Below are 18,355 nucleotides of genomic sequence, written 5' to 3'. Positions count from 1 at the left end.
AAAATGGTCAATATTAAGCTGACTTTCAGTTACAAATCAGGACCAATTTGGATTTGATTTTAGTGCAGGATGTTTAAGCAATTTCCGATTCATTATCCAATTTGAATTTGAATATGAATTTACAATTCATTTTTTCCCCATGAGAAAGTTGAAAGTTCCATCCAAAGTTTCACAATTTCAGCATTTTTTTTCAAAATGGAAAATGGATAACATGACTGAATTTCAGAAGCAGAGTTTGAAGAACTTCACAAATTTATATGCCCCTCCAATTCAGGCCTCTTGAATATCTCCAAGCGTAACTGTTCCTCTTTCTGCAAATACCTCCTCAATCACCAAGGCTGAAACTCAGAGGTCCCTTCCCTATAATTCCTATGCATTCCCCATCCTGACATCTCCTTTCTCTCCAAGCTTTTTCCCCAGGCATTCCTTAAACCCTAATTCTGACCAGAGTTGAATTAACCTGCCTTGTCATCTCGTATGACACTTCATTTCAAATTTTGTTAGATGATAGCCTATAAAACAGCTGAGTACATTTCAATATTATGAGCAATATTGGCTGTCTGACAATATCAATCCAGTGGAAACAATGGAGACATGACTTAGTACAAGAACATCAATCCAATTCATCTTACAGCACCAAAAACCTGGTGAGTTTAATCCCATTTACTTTACTATAGCAATTGTATGATATGTATACGTTTAAACTGACAGTGCAACTCTGAAAGCATATGGATTTGTCATTTAATTCAACAGCGGCCAATAGGTAACCATTATATTCAGTTCAATTATATGATGCTTATCTTTGATCTTTTGTTTTTTTTTGGTATGCGAGTGACTAAGCGCCTAACAGAATGCTAAACAGGACTAAGTTGGTGCCAAAAATGTGTTGTGAGCACCTGCTAGGAATTGGATCACAACTACCAAAACACATTTCACATTGTGTACCGTTAATACTGCAAACTAAAAGCACTTCAATTTATGAATTATGAAACAATTATGACTGTTGGTGCAGCTCTAATTATTAAGTCATTGGCAAGAACAAAGTTATCACAATGCACATCTTAGCTTGACTTATTCACTGTTACTTGGACATTTTCAATTGCCATTTTTCTAACCATATCTGTAGCATCCAAATTCAGTGGTCAATTATTAAAATTCATACTTTTCACTCTACTGACTCAACGATCAGTTGGAATATGTAAACAGCTCTCTGAGGCAGCTACAGAACTGTGTCAGGAGAATTCAAAACTAGTGAGGAGGGAAGAGTAATATTAAACCCTTAATATATTATGGAGGTTGAATTACTAATCCGAGAAAATCTTTGAAATCTTCATTATACTTCATCACTGCATTTCTGTGAACCACAGCAGATCTACTGATGGATAATAGAATTAAACTCACCTTAACAGCAAGCAAACTAGATCTGAGATTATAACAAAAATTAAATGAGTGCATATACTCAAGAGGTACTGAAATTGATTGCTGCTGTTTTCAAGTTAAACACAACAAAAGATTAACTTAATTGCAAAAAGTATTGATGATGAGGTCTTTGGAGAGGTAGCATGGACTTTCCTACATGTAATATTATTGCAGTAGGACACTGAATTCTCCGTAATGAGGCAAAGGTAATGTAAGACACATTCTGAACACATATGGACACATTCATATGGGTTAAGGTTTGAAGAGATATTGAAAGTCTGCAAAATTTTGAAGCTGGCACAAAGGAGATTATTTACCATTCATCCACACAAACTAGTTGTTGCTTTCTCTTTCCCATCATCATCATCGTTTATGTTCAAACAATAGCTTTAAGTACAGATCACAAATGATGTCACTAAAATCTTGGTGTGGCCAAGTGGTTAAGGCGTTGGACTAGTGATCTGAAGGTCGCCAGTTCGAGCCTCAGCTGAGGCAGCGTGTTGTGTCCTTGAGCAAGGCACTTAACCACACATTGCTCTGCACATCTCTAGCCCAGTGGCAGCGGTTGGTGCAGTATGGACAGGACAGGACAGGAAATCCTCATTTCTTAATAAGAACTTGAAGAAGATTGGATAAAAAAATGGGATCAACCACAAAAAGATGAGTTTATTGCTCCAGGTGTAACTTTTATAACATATGGGAGCAGAATTACACTATTTGACTCATCAAGTCTGCTCCGACATTTGATCATGACTAATCAATTTCGTATTTTCCATTAATCTGTACAGAAGCTTGTTTTTCTTTTACTCCATCTGTTCTGTACAGGGTAGATTTTCTTACCTCAACAAGTTCATTGCTCCAAATACTAATGTCCAGCTTCAGACTACGAACCTTGGAAATATTCGATCCCAATGATCGATGCTGACCTGAATAAAAGTTCAATCAAATAACACCAAAACACTTTAGGAATGTCTGCTTAGACATGACAAAGAAAAAGATTTTGGTGGTGCAATTAAGCCTATTCCCAGTTAGAAGAGCTGATTTTCTCTACCAGTGTATTTTTGATCTTTTAACCACATTACTGAACATTTAAAAAATGGATCATTGAAAAGAATATATGAAACTGCACCATTCCTAAAGTTATTGAAGTTTCAAGAAGTTTCTTTTGCATCACTTCCAGTTGACTGAGAAACTAAATTATCTTTTCCACAGACAGGAAAAAATAATAGCAAATCAAAAGATAATTAATTTAGAACAAAATTTACCAGAGGCTTTTTGACCATAAAATAAACAAGATTCAACAATAAACAGATAAAGTGGCAATAATTTCCAGTTAGGCTGCACTCATAATATGATGTGCAAATATATAGGCCAGATTACAATTTACATACCCATTAAAATTCTCTTGTAAAAATACAAATGGGAAAACCCTCAACCAGTTGACGCAATATTAGAGCCATTTTTTTTCCCATTCACTAATAAACATTTATAAAGAGTAATATGGCTTAGTTTTATTAGTAGAGCTGAAAATTATTTTCCTAAAAACTAGGCATTTTAATTAAGTGTCCAGTGCTTCATCAAGGAGGGACTTGATTCAGAAATCACAGAAAATTAGTAAATCCATAGTTACTGCTCCACTCAATGATCAGCTGCTGTACATTAGTCAGTTTCAGCAAATAAAGTCTTTAAAATATGAAGCAACTTAGAAACATGCACTGTGAAAATGAGACCAATTTTCTACAGAAGGCATCAGCACACAGTCAGAATTTCAAGCTGCACTGACAAGCAGCTCTGTTGGTGTGCAGTGAATCCTGATCCAGTGCTGAAGATCACAGAAAAGATGAACACATGTAGATTGAGGTTTAACAAACTTAAGTTTAGAACTTCCAGTTCTTCTGCATCGGTTTAGTCCATTGTAACAGAATATATTGATGTTATTGACATAAAAGCAAGTGGAAAATTGACCTCCAGGAACTGCATTCCAAAGGTGAATACTGGGGAACTGCTTGGAATCACTATTGTTTTGGCAAAATAGTTAATACAGGACCTCATTGATGTTACACCAAAATTATGGCGACCATTATAGGAATCTGCAAGTGTTTTCAACTGCACAAGATGGTATGATTTAAGTACTTTGCTTTTTTTTTCACAATTACCTGCACATTTTTTGCAGATGACAACTCCAAGATTGATGGATGCCCATTCGGGATCAGGTGCTCGGCAATCTGCACAGTTTCTGTTGGACTCATTGAACCAGATCTTCTCTACCACTTCATAATCCGAGAGGCTTTCTGCTATTGATCCTCGCATAGCTTCAATCCATTCCTGTTTTTCTCGCTCGGATTCTGCGGTGAAGCTGAAGCATTGATTTTATTTCCATTTCATTTTTAATTATCCAATTACAAAGCACACAAAGCCACATAGGAACAGATACACAGAATATTAAGATGTGCAGTACTCATTCTCTAATGAAATTATAGGGTACATTTTTGAGACAGATCAACACTATACATCACATATGAATTCCATAAGTCATTTTAACTTGGACAACACCCTAACTTGAAGAGTTATTATTGCTTCTTCAATAACTTTAATTTGAAATCTCCATTTGATAGCACTGTGGCATTACAGAAAAACATAATGAAGTGCAAAAAACACTCGGTAGGTCAGATCAGAAAGAGGAACAGAATTAATATTTCAAATCCAAAACTCTTCATTGGTGTCAATTCAAAGAAGAAGTGAAAGATCCTTGGGCTTTCCTATGTGGGTTGGAGGTGTAAAGGGATTGTAGGCCTATGATGAATATGAACCAGATGGGATCAAGAAATTACAAACTATCAAAATGGTGGAGGACATTCACTGTATCACAGATAAAAGTGAAAAGGTTTGGACCAGTGCTGAATTTATTAAGTCACGACAGAAAGGAATACATTTGATAGAGCAACATCAGACTGAAAAAACTTCCTTAAAAGTGTCCACTTACAGAGGTGTATAAAATTTTGAGGGGTATAGAGAAGGTGAATGTACACAGTCTCTTTCCCAGGAAAGTGGAATCAAAAAGAGAGAAACACACACAAATTGCTGGAGGAACTCAGCAGGTCAAGCCCCATCTATGGAAAAGAATAAATAGTCAACATTTCAGGCTAAGACCTTTCATCAGAACTGAGAGGGAAAGTGGTGTCATGTCTGAATTAGAAGGTGGGGGAGGTAAAAGAGTCCAGATGGATGGTGATAGGGGAAGCCAGGTGGGTGGTAAAGGTCAAGACCTGGAGAAGAAAGAATCTGATGGGAGAAAAACAGAGAGCATATGTTGAAGGGGAGTTGAGGAAGATTTAAACAGGACCCAAAGGGCAACTTCTTCACATAGAAGGGGATGTGTATATGGATCAAGCTGCCAGATACAGTGGTTGAGCAGATACCATGACACTTACAAGGCATTTGGACAGGTACATGGAGAGGAAAGCCAAACATAGGCAAATGGGACTTTAAAGTGTAAACAAGAGATCCTGCAAATGCTGGAAATCCAGACAAGCACCCCCACAATTCTGAAGGAACTCAGCAGGTCAGCCAGCATATATGAAAATGAATAAACAGTTAACATCTTGGGACAAGACCCTACAACAGGACTCCTTCTCTTTGCATTAATCCTACCAGACCTGCTGAGTATTATCAGCATTTTCCATTTTAAGCTCATGTTTACAGCATCCATTGTTTTTTAATCTTTAACAATGATAGTACTCCCTTTACAAACAGTGCCCAGCTCCTGTAAAGTAACTGACCACCACCCTTTTTAAGGGAAAACTAGGAAGGAACATTAAATGGTGCTTGACCCCCAACCCCCACATAAAATACATGGAATAAAATAAATTATGAAGACCCCATTAACAGTTAGACAATGTGGAATGTATTATGCTTGGCTCTTCATTTCAAAGAAGTTGGAAGGCTTTCAAAAATATTCTATGTACCACCTCCCACAATTTAAGGTGGTACATAGAGTCCATATGACTAAAAATAAGCTTTCTCGTTTTTATTCGGATATATCTCCCTATTGTGACAGATGTAAATATTGAAGAAGCTTCATTAATTCATATGTTTTGGACTTGTCCGAGTCTTGAAAAATATTGGAAGGAAGTTTTTCAAAGTTTTTCTTTACTTTTCAAAGTCAATTTTAAGCCTAATCCTCTGACGGCCCTATTTGGTATTGCTGCAGGACAAGATATCAAGCTGAAGACATCTGATTTACATATTTTGGCCTTTAGCTCTCATATAGCTAGGAGAGCACTTTTGTTTAAATGGAAAGATGCTTTTCCCTCCTACTCATGCTCAATGTCATACTTAGACTTATAGAAGATTCATTGTTCAATTTCTGAATCTCGTCAAGATTGTCAAACATTGCGGGGACCCTTTCTGAATTATTTTCAAAACTTTCAAAATCTTTAATTCGTTGTTTAAATTCAGATGTTGGCTATTATTAATTTTTATTATATAGAAGGTATTTTACCTTTTTTTCTCCTTAATAAACAGCTTCAGTCTTGGTAGGGGTTAGACTCTTTTTTTGTGATAAATTAGTATATTTCAATATAACTATTGATTAACTTACATGAATACCGAGTAATGAAATTGTTATTATGAATATATATAATGTAATTGGTAGTTTTTTTAAAAAATCTTTTTTGACCTTTTATGTACAGTTTCTTGTACTCTGAATTCTTCTATGTAGAAACTAATAAAAATATAGGAAAGAAAAATATTCTAACATTATTTAAAATACTGTTGCTTGTGCCATTATGGCACAAGACACAGTGATTAATTTCTGAGAAAAAAACACAAGGATCTTGGTATGAATTCTCCAAGACCTTTCCCCAACTCCATTCATCTGCGACATTTCCTAAGTGTGTAAAGCCAGTCAGTCAGAACTAAATCAGCAAGTTAAATGAGAGGCTGTTAGTCTTGGCAAAATATGTAGACTGCTAATTCATCTGCTGGGAGCAGGATGACTGCCTAATCATTACCTCAATCTATTAAGAATTTATATTTGACACAAGCACTACCTATCTGAGACTGGGAAATTAAAATTTTCTCTACTAACTCCTTCCCTTCACCCTTATCCATATGCTTCAGAAGCAAATGGACTATTGCCTATTTCGCTCAGTGTCCATTTGTCCTTTCCCAAATAGTGAATGGAAAGGAAAAGTGGATTGATGTGCAATGGGTGGCCAATGTGCTATTCAAAGCTTGACATCCCTACCACTTCTTCCAATTTTAGTTCCATATATTTATCTATAAATAATCACACTTTTTCCTCTGCCTTCCTTAACATGGCTCAGCTATTCGAAAACTTTCAGCAACCTTTTTGCTTCTTGTATCAGTGCCATTTCCAGGGAACTTAAACATTCTAAAATCTAGCTGCTCAAATTAACGAAACACAAGACACACCAATCACAAGACTGACTGGTTTTCAGGCATCATACTCTAGCAAAGGAGGTCAATCTAACATGAATCACGATGAAAGAAACATGAAGGACAATTCCAATATTCAGCATTTAATCTACTAAGATAAACATATCAGCGTCTGACAAAGCTTGGTCTATGTTGCTTTTCACAAGCATATTACAAAATGATTTTACAGTGGAAACATAAGATCAGACTCACGCTCAAGCCTGCTACTATGTAAAGCAGATTTATATAGTTTACAACATTCCATCAAATATGCCAACATCTACCAAAATTTACTACTTAGTATAATAGCTGAATTCCATAAAAAATCAAAATCTAGAAAAGAATACATAGTTTCTGCCATATACCAAAAATTCGTCTTTCAATGCATGCCTGCAAACGAACCCTAGACTAAGTGAGAAAATCCAAAATAAAACGCAGGTTGGAAATCTGAAACAAAGCCTGAACTCAAGACCTCTACTCATATGGTTTGCGTTTCTTGCATTTTTTTCCTGTTTTTCTTTCAGATTTCATGAATCCATAGGTTTTTCTTACCCACACAAATGACATCTTCTCCTGCTTATTTCAAGTTCATCAAATTATAGTAAGTAGCTTGGTGAGCATCTTGGGTTGCATTGAAGTTGTCTGAACATGGCAACAGGAGGTTCAACTTGTGTTGTACTGAACCACATCAGAGATTACCAAAACAACTGCATATTTTTTATAATAATTTAACAGGTTTATTCATGCTCTTCAGAACTGGGAACTCAAATCCAATACCCAGGATGGCAAATGAACAAGTCTAGCTCAATAGAGAAACAGAACAATTAATTTCAACAATACATCTTGCCTGCTGCATACAAATTATAATCTCAAATCATTAGAAAAATAAGAGTGGGAGGAGCCATTTGGATCTTCAGACCTGTTCCACCCTTCAGTAGGATTACGCCCAATCATTTACCTTACAACCACATATCTGTCCTTTCCCCTTGATGCCTCTTTTCTGTCTAATGCTCCAACTGGGTCTTTCTTTAGAAAGTTCAGCAACATGGTTTTCACAGACCTCTTTGGTAGAGGATTCCACAGATCACCACTCTCTTGGTGAGGCAATTCCTCCTCATCTCAGTCCCTACAACTATTGTTAATTGCAAGACCCTATTGTACATTAAGGTCTTAAAGCAATGCAGGTCTATCCCATCAGCGAGTTACTCATTGACAGAGAAACTGAAGGAGCTGGACTGTGCAGATCGTGCTGCTGCTTGCATCAGAGAAGCTTCAGAGGAGTTAGTAAGCGAAGGAGGCATGTAGTCTAATAGAGAGTCTTAGTTGCTTTTTTGGAATTGCGAAACCCTTTTGGATATTGTTAACGTGGAATGCTGCAAGTCCAATTTACTGCTTTATTGGCGGACAGCAGGGGCAGATGGTGGGGGAGCTGCGTAGTCCTGGTCGTAGCAAGGACTAGGCCTCAAGCTGCAGTGTCACCTATCTACAGCCGCCAGGTGAGAAGCGTCAAAGCCTGTGCACTTCACCAGGGGTAGTGTGGTGTGGCAATAAGGCCAGACCTTCAGTGTTTGCTCGGCAGAAGACAAGGCTCTATGTGGTGGACTGTAGATTTCGGGCAGCATAAATGGATTCAGGGTCTGAACTAGTTTTTTCTGGCATGACTGTATTTCACTAATATCTAACATTTGCTTGTTATCGTGTATGTGCTATGTGTGACTGAGGGTACTGTTTTGCACCTTGGCTCTGGAGTAATGCTGTCTTATTTGGTTGTATTCATGGGTATTCATGCATGGTTGAAAGACAATTAAACTTGAATTGAATTGAATTAAGTCTTGTTGACACCATTTATTTCAAATTTCAAGCATCCGCAGTCTTAAAAAAAAATCTCCCTGTATGCAGACTGTCCGATCCTGTCAGGATTTCATATGTTTAATGAGATCTCTTATTAGTCTTGCAAATGTAAGTTATTACTAAATGCAATTTTGTCTCACATGGCAATCCTGCTGCCCAGATATCAGTGTGTAAAAAATTCACTGTACTCCATCATTGGCAAGGATATCTTAGTTTTTTTCAATTTTTATTTGATTCGTAGGGATATTTTGGGGACAGAAAGGGAAGTTAGAGATCAAGTTATGGATTAAGGGCAGGGATATCTGGAGGTAGAGGTCAGGCCACAATGTAAACGTCTGCTCCATGTTGAAAGGTCAGCAATGAGTATGTGATTGCAAGTCGGGCCAGAGACGCACTAGATACGTGAATTGCAAGACACATTTTGATGTCAAATGTTCAGAGTCCCATTGCCAGGGGTCCGGAGCTCAGGTCCTCACTCATTGTCATGGGTGAGTTCTGGGTTGGTTCAGAAGATTGAAGCTCGACGGTAGATTAGAAATCCAGATTGAAGCCAAAAGTCAATCAGAAGCACACAAGCAACACACATCAAAGTTGCTGGTGAACGCAGCTGGCCAGGTAGCATCTCTAGGAAGAGGTACAGTCGATGTTTCAGGCCGAGACCCTTCGTCAGGACTAACTGAAGGAAGAGTTAATAAGAGATTTGAAAGTGGGAGGGGGAGGGGGAGATCCAAAATGATAGGAGAAGACAGGAGGGGGGCCGGGATGGAGCCAAGAGCTGGACAGGTGATTGGCAAAAGGGATATGACAGGATCATGGGACAGGAGGTCCAGGGAGAAGGAAAAGGGGCAGGGTGGAAACCCCAGAGGATGGGCAAGGGGTATAGTCAGAGGGAGAAAAAGGAGAGACAGAGAAAGAATGTGTGTATATAAATAAATAACGGATGGGGTACGAGGGGGAGATGGGGCATTAGCGGAAGTTAGAGAAGTCAATGTCCATGCCATCAGGTTGGAGGCTACCCAGACAGAATATAAGGTGTTGTTCCTCCAACCTGAGTGTGGCTTCATCTTTACAGTAGAGGAGGCCATGAATAGACATATCAGAATGGGAATGGGATATGGCATATCAGAATTCCCCCTTTTCCTTCTCCCTGGGCCTCCTGTCCCATGATCCTCTCATATCCCTTTTGCCAATCACCTGTCCAGCTCTTGGCTACATCCCTCCCCCTCCTGTCTTCTCCTATCATTTTGGATCTCCCCCTCCTGCTCCCACTTTCAAATCTCTTACTCACTCTTCCTTCAGTTAGTCCTGACGAAGGGTCTCGGCCCAAAACGTCGACTGTACCTCTTCCTAGAGATGCTGCCTGGACTGCTGCATTCACCAGCAACTTTGATGTGTGTTGCTTGAATTTCCAGCATCTGCAGAATTCCTCGTGTTCAGAAGTACACAAGTTGAGCCCCATTGGCAAGTGCCCTGGATTTGCAAGTCTGCTGGGGAAGCCGAAGAGCTAATGTCTACAAACTTATGAGTTTGCTGGAGCCCAAAGAAGACAGCCTGTGCTGGGGTTAGAGGACTTTGAATGTGCGTGGGCAGGTAGGTGTGCGGGAGGGAGAAATGGGGTCATTTTGCTATTGTTGGTGTGTCACTTGGAACATTCGGTTTATTATTCTGTGTTGCTCTGCCAAGCACAGTGGTGTGCTGTGATGGCGCTAAAATGCGCAAATTCTTTGGTGTGTTGTTTGTTAATACAAATGACACACTTCACAGCATGTTGTTCTGATGTATATGTGAGTAATAATTCTGAATCTGATCAAAATGGCAAACAAAATTCTAGATTTTGCCTCGCTAAGGCTGTATGATTGTAGCAAGACATCTTTATTTCTCTACTCAAAACTTCTAGAAATGAAGGAAAACATACCATTTACCTTTTCACTTCCTCGCTGATCTGTTGTGTCTGATGTACAAGAATATGCAAGTCCCTTTGCTGATCAAAATTTCCCAGTCCTTATTTACATAATTCTCTACATTTCTATCTTCCCTACCAAACATAAACAGCTTCACATTAATCTAGGTCATACTGCCATGTAATCAACCACTTACTCAACTTTATATAAATTGCCTAGGAATCTATTTGCACCTCCTCACATCCCTACCCAGTTTTCCATCATAGGAAAATTTAGAAATTATATTTAATCCTATATTCAAATCATCGAAGTGCATTGCGATTACTTGGTGTTCAAGCATCAATTCCCCGAGGTACCCTACCACCCTAAGACAGTCCCATTTACATCTACTCTGCTCTAAAACGCATCTCCCCCATTTCACGTACATCTGCTCGCACTCCATCCTCCCGCCACCCCACTAGGAATAGGGTTCCCCTGGTCCTCACCTACCACCCCACCAGCCTCCGGGTCCAACATATTATTCTCCGTAACTTCCGCCACCTCCAACGGGATCCCACCACTAAGCACATTTTTCCCTCCCCACCACCCCGCTTTCCACAGGGATCGCTCCCTACGCGACTCCCTTGTCCATTCGTCCCCCCCATCCCTCCCCACTGATCTCCCTCCTGGCACTTATCCTTGTAAGCGGAACAAGTGCTACACATGCCCTTACACTTCCTCCCTTACCACCATTCAGGGCCCCAAGCAGTCCTTCCAGGTGAGGCGACACTTCACCTGTGAGTCGGCTGGGGTGATATACTGCGTCCGGTGCTCCCGATGTGGCCTTTATATATTGGTGAGACCCGACGCAGACTGGGAGATCGCTTTGCTGAACACCTACGCTCTGTCCGTCGGAGAAAGCAGGATCTCCCAGTGGCCACACATTTTAATTCCACATCCCATTCCCATTCTGATATGTCTATCCACGGCCTCCTCTACTGTAAAGATGAAGCCACACTCAGGTTGGAGGAACAACACCTTATATTCCGTCTGGGTAGCCTCCAACCTGATGGCATGAAATTTTGATCAGCAAAGGGACTTGCACATCCTTGTACATCAGACGCAACAGATCAGCGAGGAAGTGAAAAGGTAAATGGTATGTTTTCCTTCATTTCTAGAAGTTTTGAGTAGAGAAATAAAGATGTCTTGCTACAATCATACAGCCTTAGCGAGGCAAAATCTAGAATTTTGTTTGTCATTTTGATCAGATTCAGAATTATTACTCACATATACATCAGAACAACATGCTGTGAAGTGTGTCATTTGTATTAACAAACAACGCACCAAAGAATTTGCGCATTTTAGCGCCACCACAGCACACCACTGTGCTTGGCAGAGCAACACAGAATAATAAACCGAACGTTCCAAGTGACACACCAACAATAGCAAAATGACCCCATTCCTCCCTCCCGCACACCTACCTATCCACGCACATTCAAAGTCCTCTAACCCCAGCACAGGCTGTCTTCTTTGGGCTCCAGCAAACTCATAGGTTTGTAGACATTAGCTCTTCGGCTTCCCCAGCAGACTTGCAAATCCAGGGCACTTGCCAATGGGGCTCAACTTGTGTACTTCTGAACACGAGGAATTCTGCAGATGCTGGAAATTCAAGCAACACACATCAAAGATGCTGGTGAACACAGTAGGCCAGGCAGCATCTCTAGGAAGAGGTACAGTCGACGTTTCGGGCCGAGACCCTTCGTCAGGACTAACTGAAGGAAGAGCTAGTAAGAGATTTGAAAGTGGGAGGGGGAGGGGGAGATCCAAAATGATAGGAGAAGACAGGAGGGGGAGGGATGGAGCCAAGAGCTGGACAGGTGATTGGCAAAAGGGATATGAGAGGATCATGGGACAGGAGGCCCAGGGAGAAGGAAAAGGGGGAATTCTGATATGCCATATCCCATTCCCATTCTGATATGTCTATCCATGGCCTCCTCTACTGTAAAGATGAAGCCACACTCAGGTTGGAGGAACAACACCTTATATTCTGTCTGGGTAGCCTCCAACCTGATGGCATGAACATTGACTTCTCTAACTTCTGCTAATGCCCCACCTCCCCCTCGTACCCCATCTGTTATTTATTTATATACACACATTCTTTCTCTCACTCTCCTTTTTCTCCCTCTGTCCCTCTGAATATACCCCTTGCCCATCCTCTGGGTCCCCCCCTCCTTGTCTTTCTTCCCGGACCTCCTGTCCCATGATCCTCTCGTATCCCTTTTGCCAATCACCTGTCCAGCTCTTGGCTCCATCCCTCCCCCTCCTGTCTTTTCCTATCATTTTGGATCTCCCCCTCCCCCTCCAACTTTCAAATCTCTTACTCACTCTTCTTTCAGTTAGTCCTGATGAAGGGTCTCGGCCTGAAACGTCGACTGTACCTCTTCCTAGAGATGCTGCCTGGCCTGCTGCATTCACCAGCAACTTTGATGTGCGTTGCTTCCCATTTACTTCTGCATTGTTTCTAGTGTGTCAACTAATTTTCACTCCCATACAAATTATCCCAGTTCCATGAGCTTTCTTTCTGCACCTATCCCTTCTGGAAAGAAATTAAGGCCTTCGGAAAATCCAAATACACCACATCCATTCTTTTTTCTTATCAATCCTACCAGTTAAGTCTTCAAAAGATTCCTCTGAACTTATCAAACTGGCTTTTCCTTTCACAAATCCATGTTGATTTTGTCTCATCCCAGTTTTATCTTAATAAGTGCCATGTTATCACATCCACTTTTTCCTGCATTGCATGTCAACGAGCTCTTCTCTGGGTCCTCAGTTTCTCTGTCCCTTCTTTTATAATTGGTGTGGTTATACTTGCATGCAACAGAAATTGTTACATGGTCTTGAATTTTAGAAGACGACAACCAATGATCCCACTACTTCCATGGCTACCTCTTTGCAGATTATCAGGCTCTAAAAATTTTCTTCAGAACATTTATTTAAACTAATGCTAATTTTTTTAATTGCTTCTCTTCACTACACTGAGATCCCCTGCATTTCTGGGAGCCACTATCTGTTGGCATGTAAAAGATTACAAGTACAGGTAAAAGTCGGTGGGAAGGGAAATTTATTCATAATGCATACTGTGGTAAACCATGTATATATGTTGTAACTCGGTTACCTGTCTGGACACACCCCTTTGCTGACTGCCCCTGTGGCTCCTCCCACAGAATCCTGTATAAAGGTGTTCGTCTTGCCCCTCCCCCTCAGTCCGGGGGCAGACACTCACTGTGGAGGTCGTATTGTACAGCGAATAAAAGCCTTTCAGTATTTTTACCAAACCTCAGTCTTTTGGAGTAATTGAAGGTGCTTCAATTTTATTCGCTGTACATTTTAAAACATGGAACAGGTCCTGAGACCAGAAAAATTAGACCTCCATCCGCAAATGCCTGACGCTGGAAACGCTTTCGAACTCTGGCTGGCCTGCTTCGAAGCGTATCTAGAGGAGATTAAAGCGACCGACCCCGTAGCGAAGCGCAGAATTCTACTCGCCAGGGTCAGTTCAAGGGTTTATTCGCTGATCAGCGACCAGCCGAACTACGACGGCGCGATGAATGCACTCAAAAATCAATACCTGCGGCCGATAAACAGCATCTATGCTCGGCACCGCTTAGCGACACGGCAACAACGGTCCAGGGAATCGAGTGCTGAGTTTGTCCGGGCCCTACAGACACTCATGCGGGTCTGCAATTGCCAGGAGCTGACGGCGGCACAGGATGCAGAACTACTAGTGAGAGACGCCTTCGTTACGGGGACCAGGTCAGTGTACGTGCACCAGCGGCTGCTGGAAAAAGCCGATCCTACCCTAAATTTGGCGATGGAGCTGGCTGATACGTTGGAGGCCACTCTGCATAACTCCGAGGCTCTCCAGGCACGCGATCCCCCGATGGCCTCATGGATGCCGCAGACCCCGCAACCTGCCGGCGAATCGACCTCGGCTGCCGCCAGTCGTGAGTCCGCGAAGTGCTACTTCTGCAGACTGGAGAAGCACCCCCGGAAACGCTGCCCGGCCCAACAAGCTACCTGCTCCAGCTGCGGAAAGAAGGGCCACTTCGCCAAGGTCTGTAAGTCAAAACTGCGAGCGGGATCGAGCAGCGCCGCGTGCAAGACGTGGGGGCCGCCATCTTCCCTGCACACTGCCACCACGTGCGAGACGTGGGGGTCGCCATCTTGCCTGCCGCCATCTTCCCTGCACTCCACCACCACGTGGGAGACATGGGGGCGGCCATCTTGGTCGGCGCCACCTCCCACCGCCTACGACCAACGGGTGCTCACGGGGCACCCAACCACGCCGGACCAAGACAGCGACCCCACCCTGGCTTCCGTGACCCTCGACCAAAGCGCTCCCCACCAGCTCGCAAGGTCAATGATGGACATCCTGGTGGAGGGGCACAGGACAAGCTGCCTGTTTGACACAGGCAGCACGGAGAGTTTTATCCACCCGGCCACGGTGCAGCATTGTGGACTCATGAAACGGCCGGTAAGTCGGAGGGTCACCATGGCCTCCAGGTCGCATACAACAGACATCCGGGGGGGGTTGTGTAGCGACACTAGTGGTGCAGGGCACAGAATATCGGGACTTTACGTTACTGGTCTTGCCTCAACTGTGTGCCCCTGTGCTGTTGGGGTTGGACTTCCAGAGCCACCTGAAAAGCGTGACAATGAAGTATGATGGGCCCCTCCCACCAATTACTGTCATAAATCCCCTGCTTTGTAGAGATATGTCACGTACCCCGCTACTGACCACACACACACACCGACCCGCGCATCCCACCGAACACCATGCCAAATGCCGCACTACCAACACCATTTGCGGCCTCTCCACCCTCAGGATCCCTCCCCCACCGCTGTTCGCCAACCTGACCCCCAACTGTAAACCTGTGGCAACTAAAAGCAGGAGGTACAGCGCGGGGGACAGAGCTTTCATTAAGTCGGAGGTGCAGCGGCTGCTCAGGGATGGGGTCATTGAGGCAAGCACAAGTCCTTGGAGGGCGCAGGTGGTGGTTGTTCGGAACAGGGAGAAGAATAGGATGGTCGTGGACTATAGCCAGACCATCAACAGGTTCACGCAGCTCGACGCGTACCCTCTACCCCGCATCGCGGATATGGTCAATCAGATAGCACAGTACAAGGTGCACTCGACCATAGACCTAAAATCCGCTTACCATCAGCTCCCCATCCGCCGGGAGGACCGCCCTTACACTGCCTTCGAGGCGGACGGCAGGCTTTATCAATTCCTGCGCGTCCCCTTTGGTGTCACGAATGGTGTATCTGTCTTCCAGAGGGCAATGGACCAGATGGTGGACCAGTGCCAATTGAAGGCCACGTTCCCATATCTGGATAACATCACCATCTACGGTCACGACCAGCAGGATCACGACAACAACCTCCAAAAATTTCTCCAATCGGCCAAATCTTTCAACCTCACCTATAACAAGGACAAGTGTGTATTTGGGACCACCCGACTTGCTATCCTTGGGTGTGTCATGGAGAATGGAGTCATTGGCCCTGACCCCGACCATATGCGCCCCTTGTTGGAACTCCCTCTTCCCAATACCCTCAGAGCCCTCAAAAGGTGCCTGGGCTTCTTTTCATATTACGCCCAATGGGTCTCTAACTATGCAGACAAGGCCTGCCCCCTGATCAAGTCCACCACATTCTCCCTCTCTGCTGAGGCCCACGCGGCCTTCAACCGCATAACAGGGGACATTGCCAAAGCAGCAATGCATGCGGTGGATGAGGCCATTCCCTTCCAAGTAGAGAGTGATGCCTCCGACTTTGCGCTGGCTGCTACCCTCAACCAGGCAGGAAGACCAGTGGCGTTCTTCTCCCGTACCCTTCAAGGCCCTGAAATTCGGCACTCTGCAGTAGAGAAAGAGGCCCAGGCCGTAGTGGAAGCTATAAGGCACTGGAGGCACTATCTTGCCGGCAAAAGGTTCACCCTGCTAACTGACCAGCACTCAGTCGCATTCATGTTTAATAATCAGCAGCGGAGCAAAATCAAAAATGATAAAATTCTGAGGTGGAGAATCGAACTCTCCACCTACAACTATGACATCATGTACAAGCCTGGGAAGCTCAACGAGCCCTCCGATGCCCTATCCTGGGGAACATGCGCTAGCGCGCAGATCGACCGGATATACGCCCTACATGTAGACCTTTGCCACCCGGGAGTCACCCAGCTTTTCCACTTCGTGAAAGCCCGGAACCTGCCTTACTCCCTTGAGGAGATCAGGATGATGATCAGGGACTGCCAAGTCTGCGCAGAGTGCAAACCGCACTTCTACCGACCCGAAAAGGGCACCCGCCCCTTTGAGCGACTGAGTGTCGACTTTAAGGGCCCCCTTCCCTCCACCAACCGCAATGTGTACTTTCTTAACGTAATTGACGAGTACTCGCGGTTCCCCTTCGCCATCCCCTGCCCCGACACCACTACCACGTCAGTTATAAAAACCCTGCGCAAGCTCTTCACTCTGTTCGGATACCCATGCTATATCCACAGTGACAGAGAGTCCTCGTTTATGAGTGACGAGCTGCGCCAATATCTACTGGCTAGGGGAATTGCAACTAGTAGGACCACGAGCTATAATCCCCGGGGGAATGGACAGGTAGAGAAGGAGAATGGCACAGTGTGGAATGCCACACTCTTAGCTCTCAGATCAAAGGGACTGCCGGTCTCCTGCTGGCAGGAGGTCCTTCCTGAGGCACTCCACTCCATCCGCTCCCTGTTATGCACGGCCACCAATGCCACCCCTCATGAGCGACTCTTTTCTTTTCCCAGAAAGTCGACCACTGGGACCACCCTACCAACTTGGCTGACGTCCCCGGGGCCAGTGCTGCTCTGGAAACATGTGAGGAGCAATAAATACTCCCTGATAGTCGAGAGGGTTCACTTACTTCATGCGAACCCCCAGTATGCTTATGTAGTTTTACCTGATGGGCGGGAGGACACGGTCTCCATCCGCGACCTGGCGCCCACAGGAGCTCCGGGCCCCTACCCTGAACACTCCGTGGTGACTATTGACCCCGTACCCACCGATGTATGTACCCACCAGACACCGCGCACTCCAAACGCTACCCAGACACCACATGACTCTCCCATACCGGGCGCAACGCACACGCACGAGGGATTAACAGCGCCTAACGTGCTGGCACCTGAAGTCAGGCCGGAGCCAGCACAACCGCCATCGCCGGTGCAATCACCACCGGTGCTGCGTAGATCACAGCGACGGACTCGACAGCCTGATAGACTTAACCTGTAAATATACTTCTTGTAAATATTGTCAGTCACTTCACCCCGCGGGACTCTTTTTAAAAAAAGGAGGGGTGAATGTGGTAAATCATGTATATATGTTGTAACTCAGTTACCTGTCTGGACACACCCCTCTGCTGACTGCCCCTGTGGTTCCTCCCACAGAGTCCTGTATAAAGGTGTTCGCCTTGCCCCTCCCCCTCAGTCCGGGGGCAGACACTCACTGTGGAGGTCGTATTGTACAGCGAATAAAAGCCTTTCAGTATTTTACCAAACCTCAGTCTTTTGGAGTAATTGAAGGTGCTTCACATACGTTATGCACAAACTTATATCTCAAGGGTAGTTGCTGTGAAGGAAGTGCATTTCCATAATCAACACTGTCACTGCGCTTGTTTAGTGTGTTAATTAAGCTACTCCACTCACTCCCATCTATTTTGCATTGATTTTATTCCAGTGGCCT

General features: G+C 43.8%; 1 protein-coding gene across 7 annotated transcripts in view; it reads right to left on the bottom strand.

Annotated features, from left to right (window-relative positions):
• Positions 1-18,355, bottom strand: part of arap2 (ArfGAP with RhoGAP domain, ankyrin repeat and PH domain 2) — a 389,695-nt gene that overhangs the window by 174,647 nt on the left and 196,693 nt on the right. For all 7 annotated transcript variants that reach the window (XM_072252909.1, XM_072252908.1, XM_072252910.1 and 4 more), the window contains 2 exons: positions 3,576-3,775; positions 2,260-2,345 (listed from right to left, as the gene is read on the bottom strand). In XM_072252909.1, coding sequence (XP_072109010.1) covers positions 2,260-2,345; positions 3,576-3,775 — 286 coding nt within the window. The remainder of the gene's footprint in view (positions 1-2,259; positions 2,346-3,575; positions 3,776-18,355) is intronic.

Source organism: Mobula birostris, chromosome 3 (genome assembly GCF_030028105.1).
Source record: "Mobula birostris isolate sMobBir1 chromosome 3, sMobBir1.hap1, whole genome shotgun sequence".
Lineage (NCBI taxonomy): Eukaryota > Metazoa > Chordata > Chondrichthyes > Myliobatiformes > Myliobatidae > Mobula > Mobula birostris.
The sequence above is the reverse complement of the archived record's forward strand: the minus strand, read 5'-3'. Positions and strand labels throughout refer to the sequence as shown.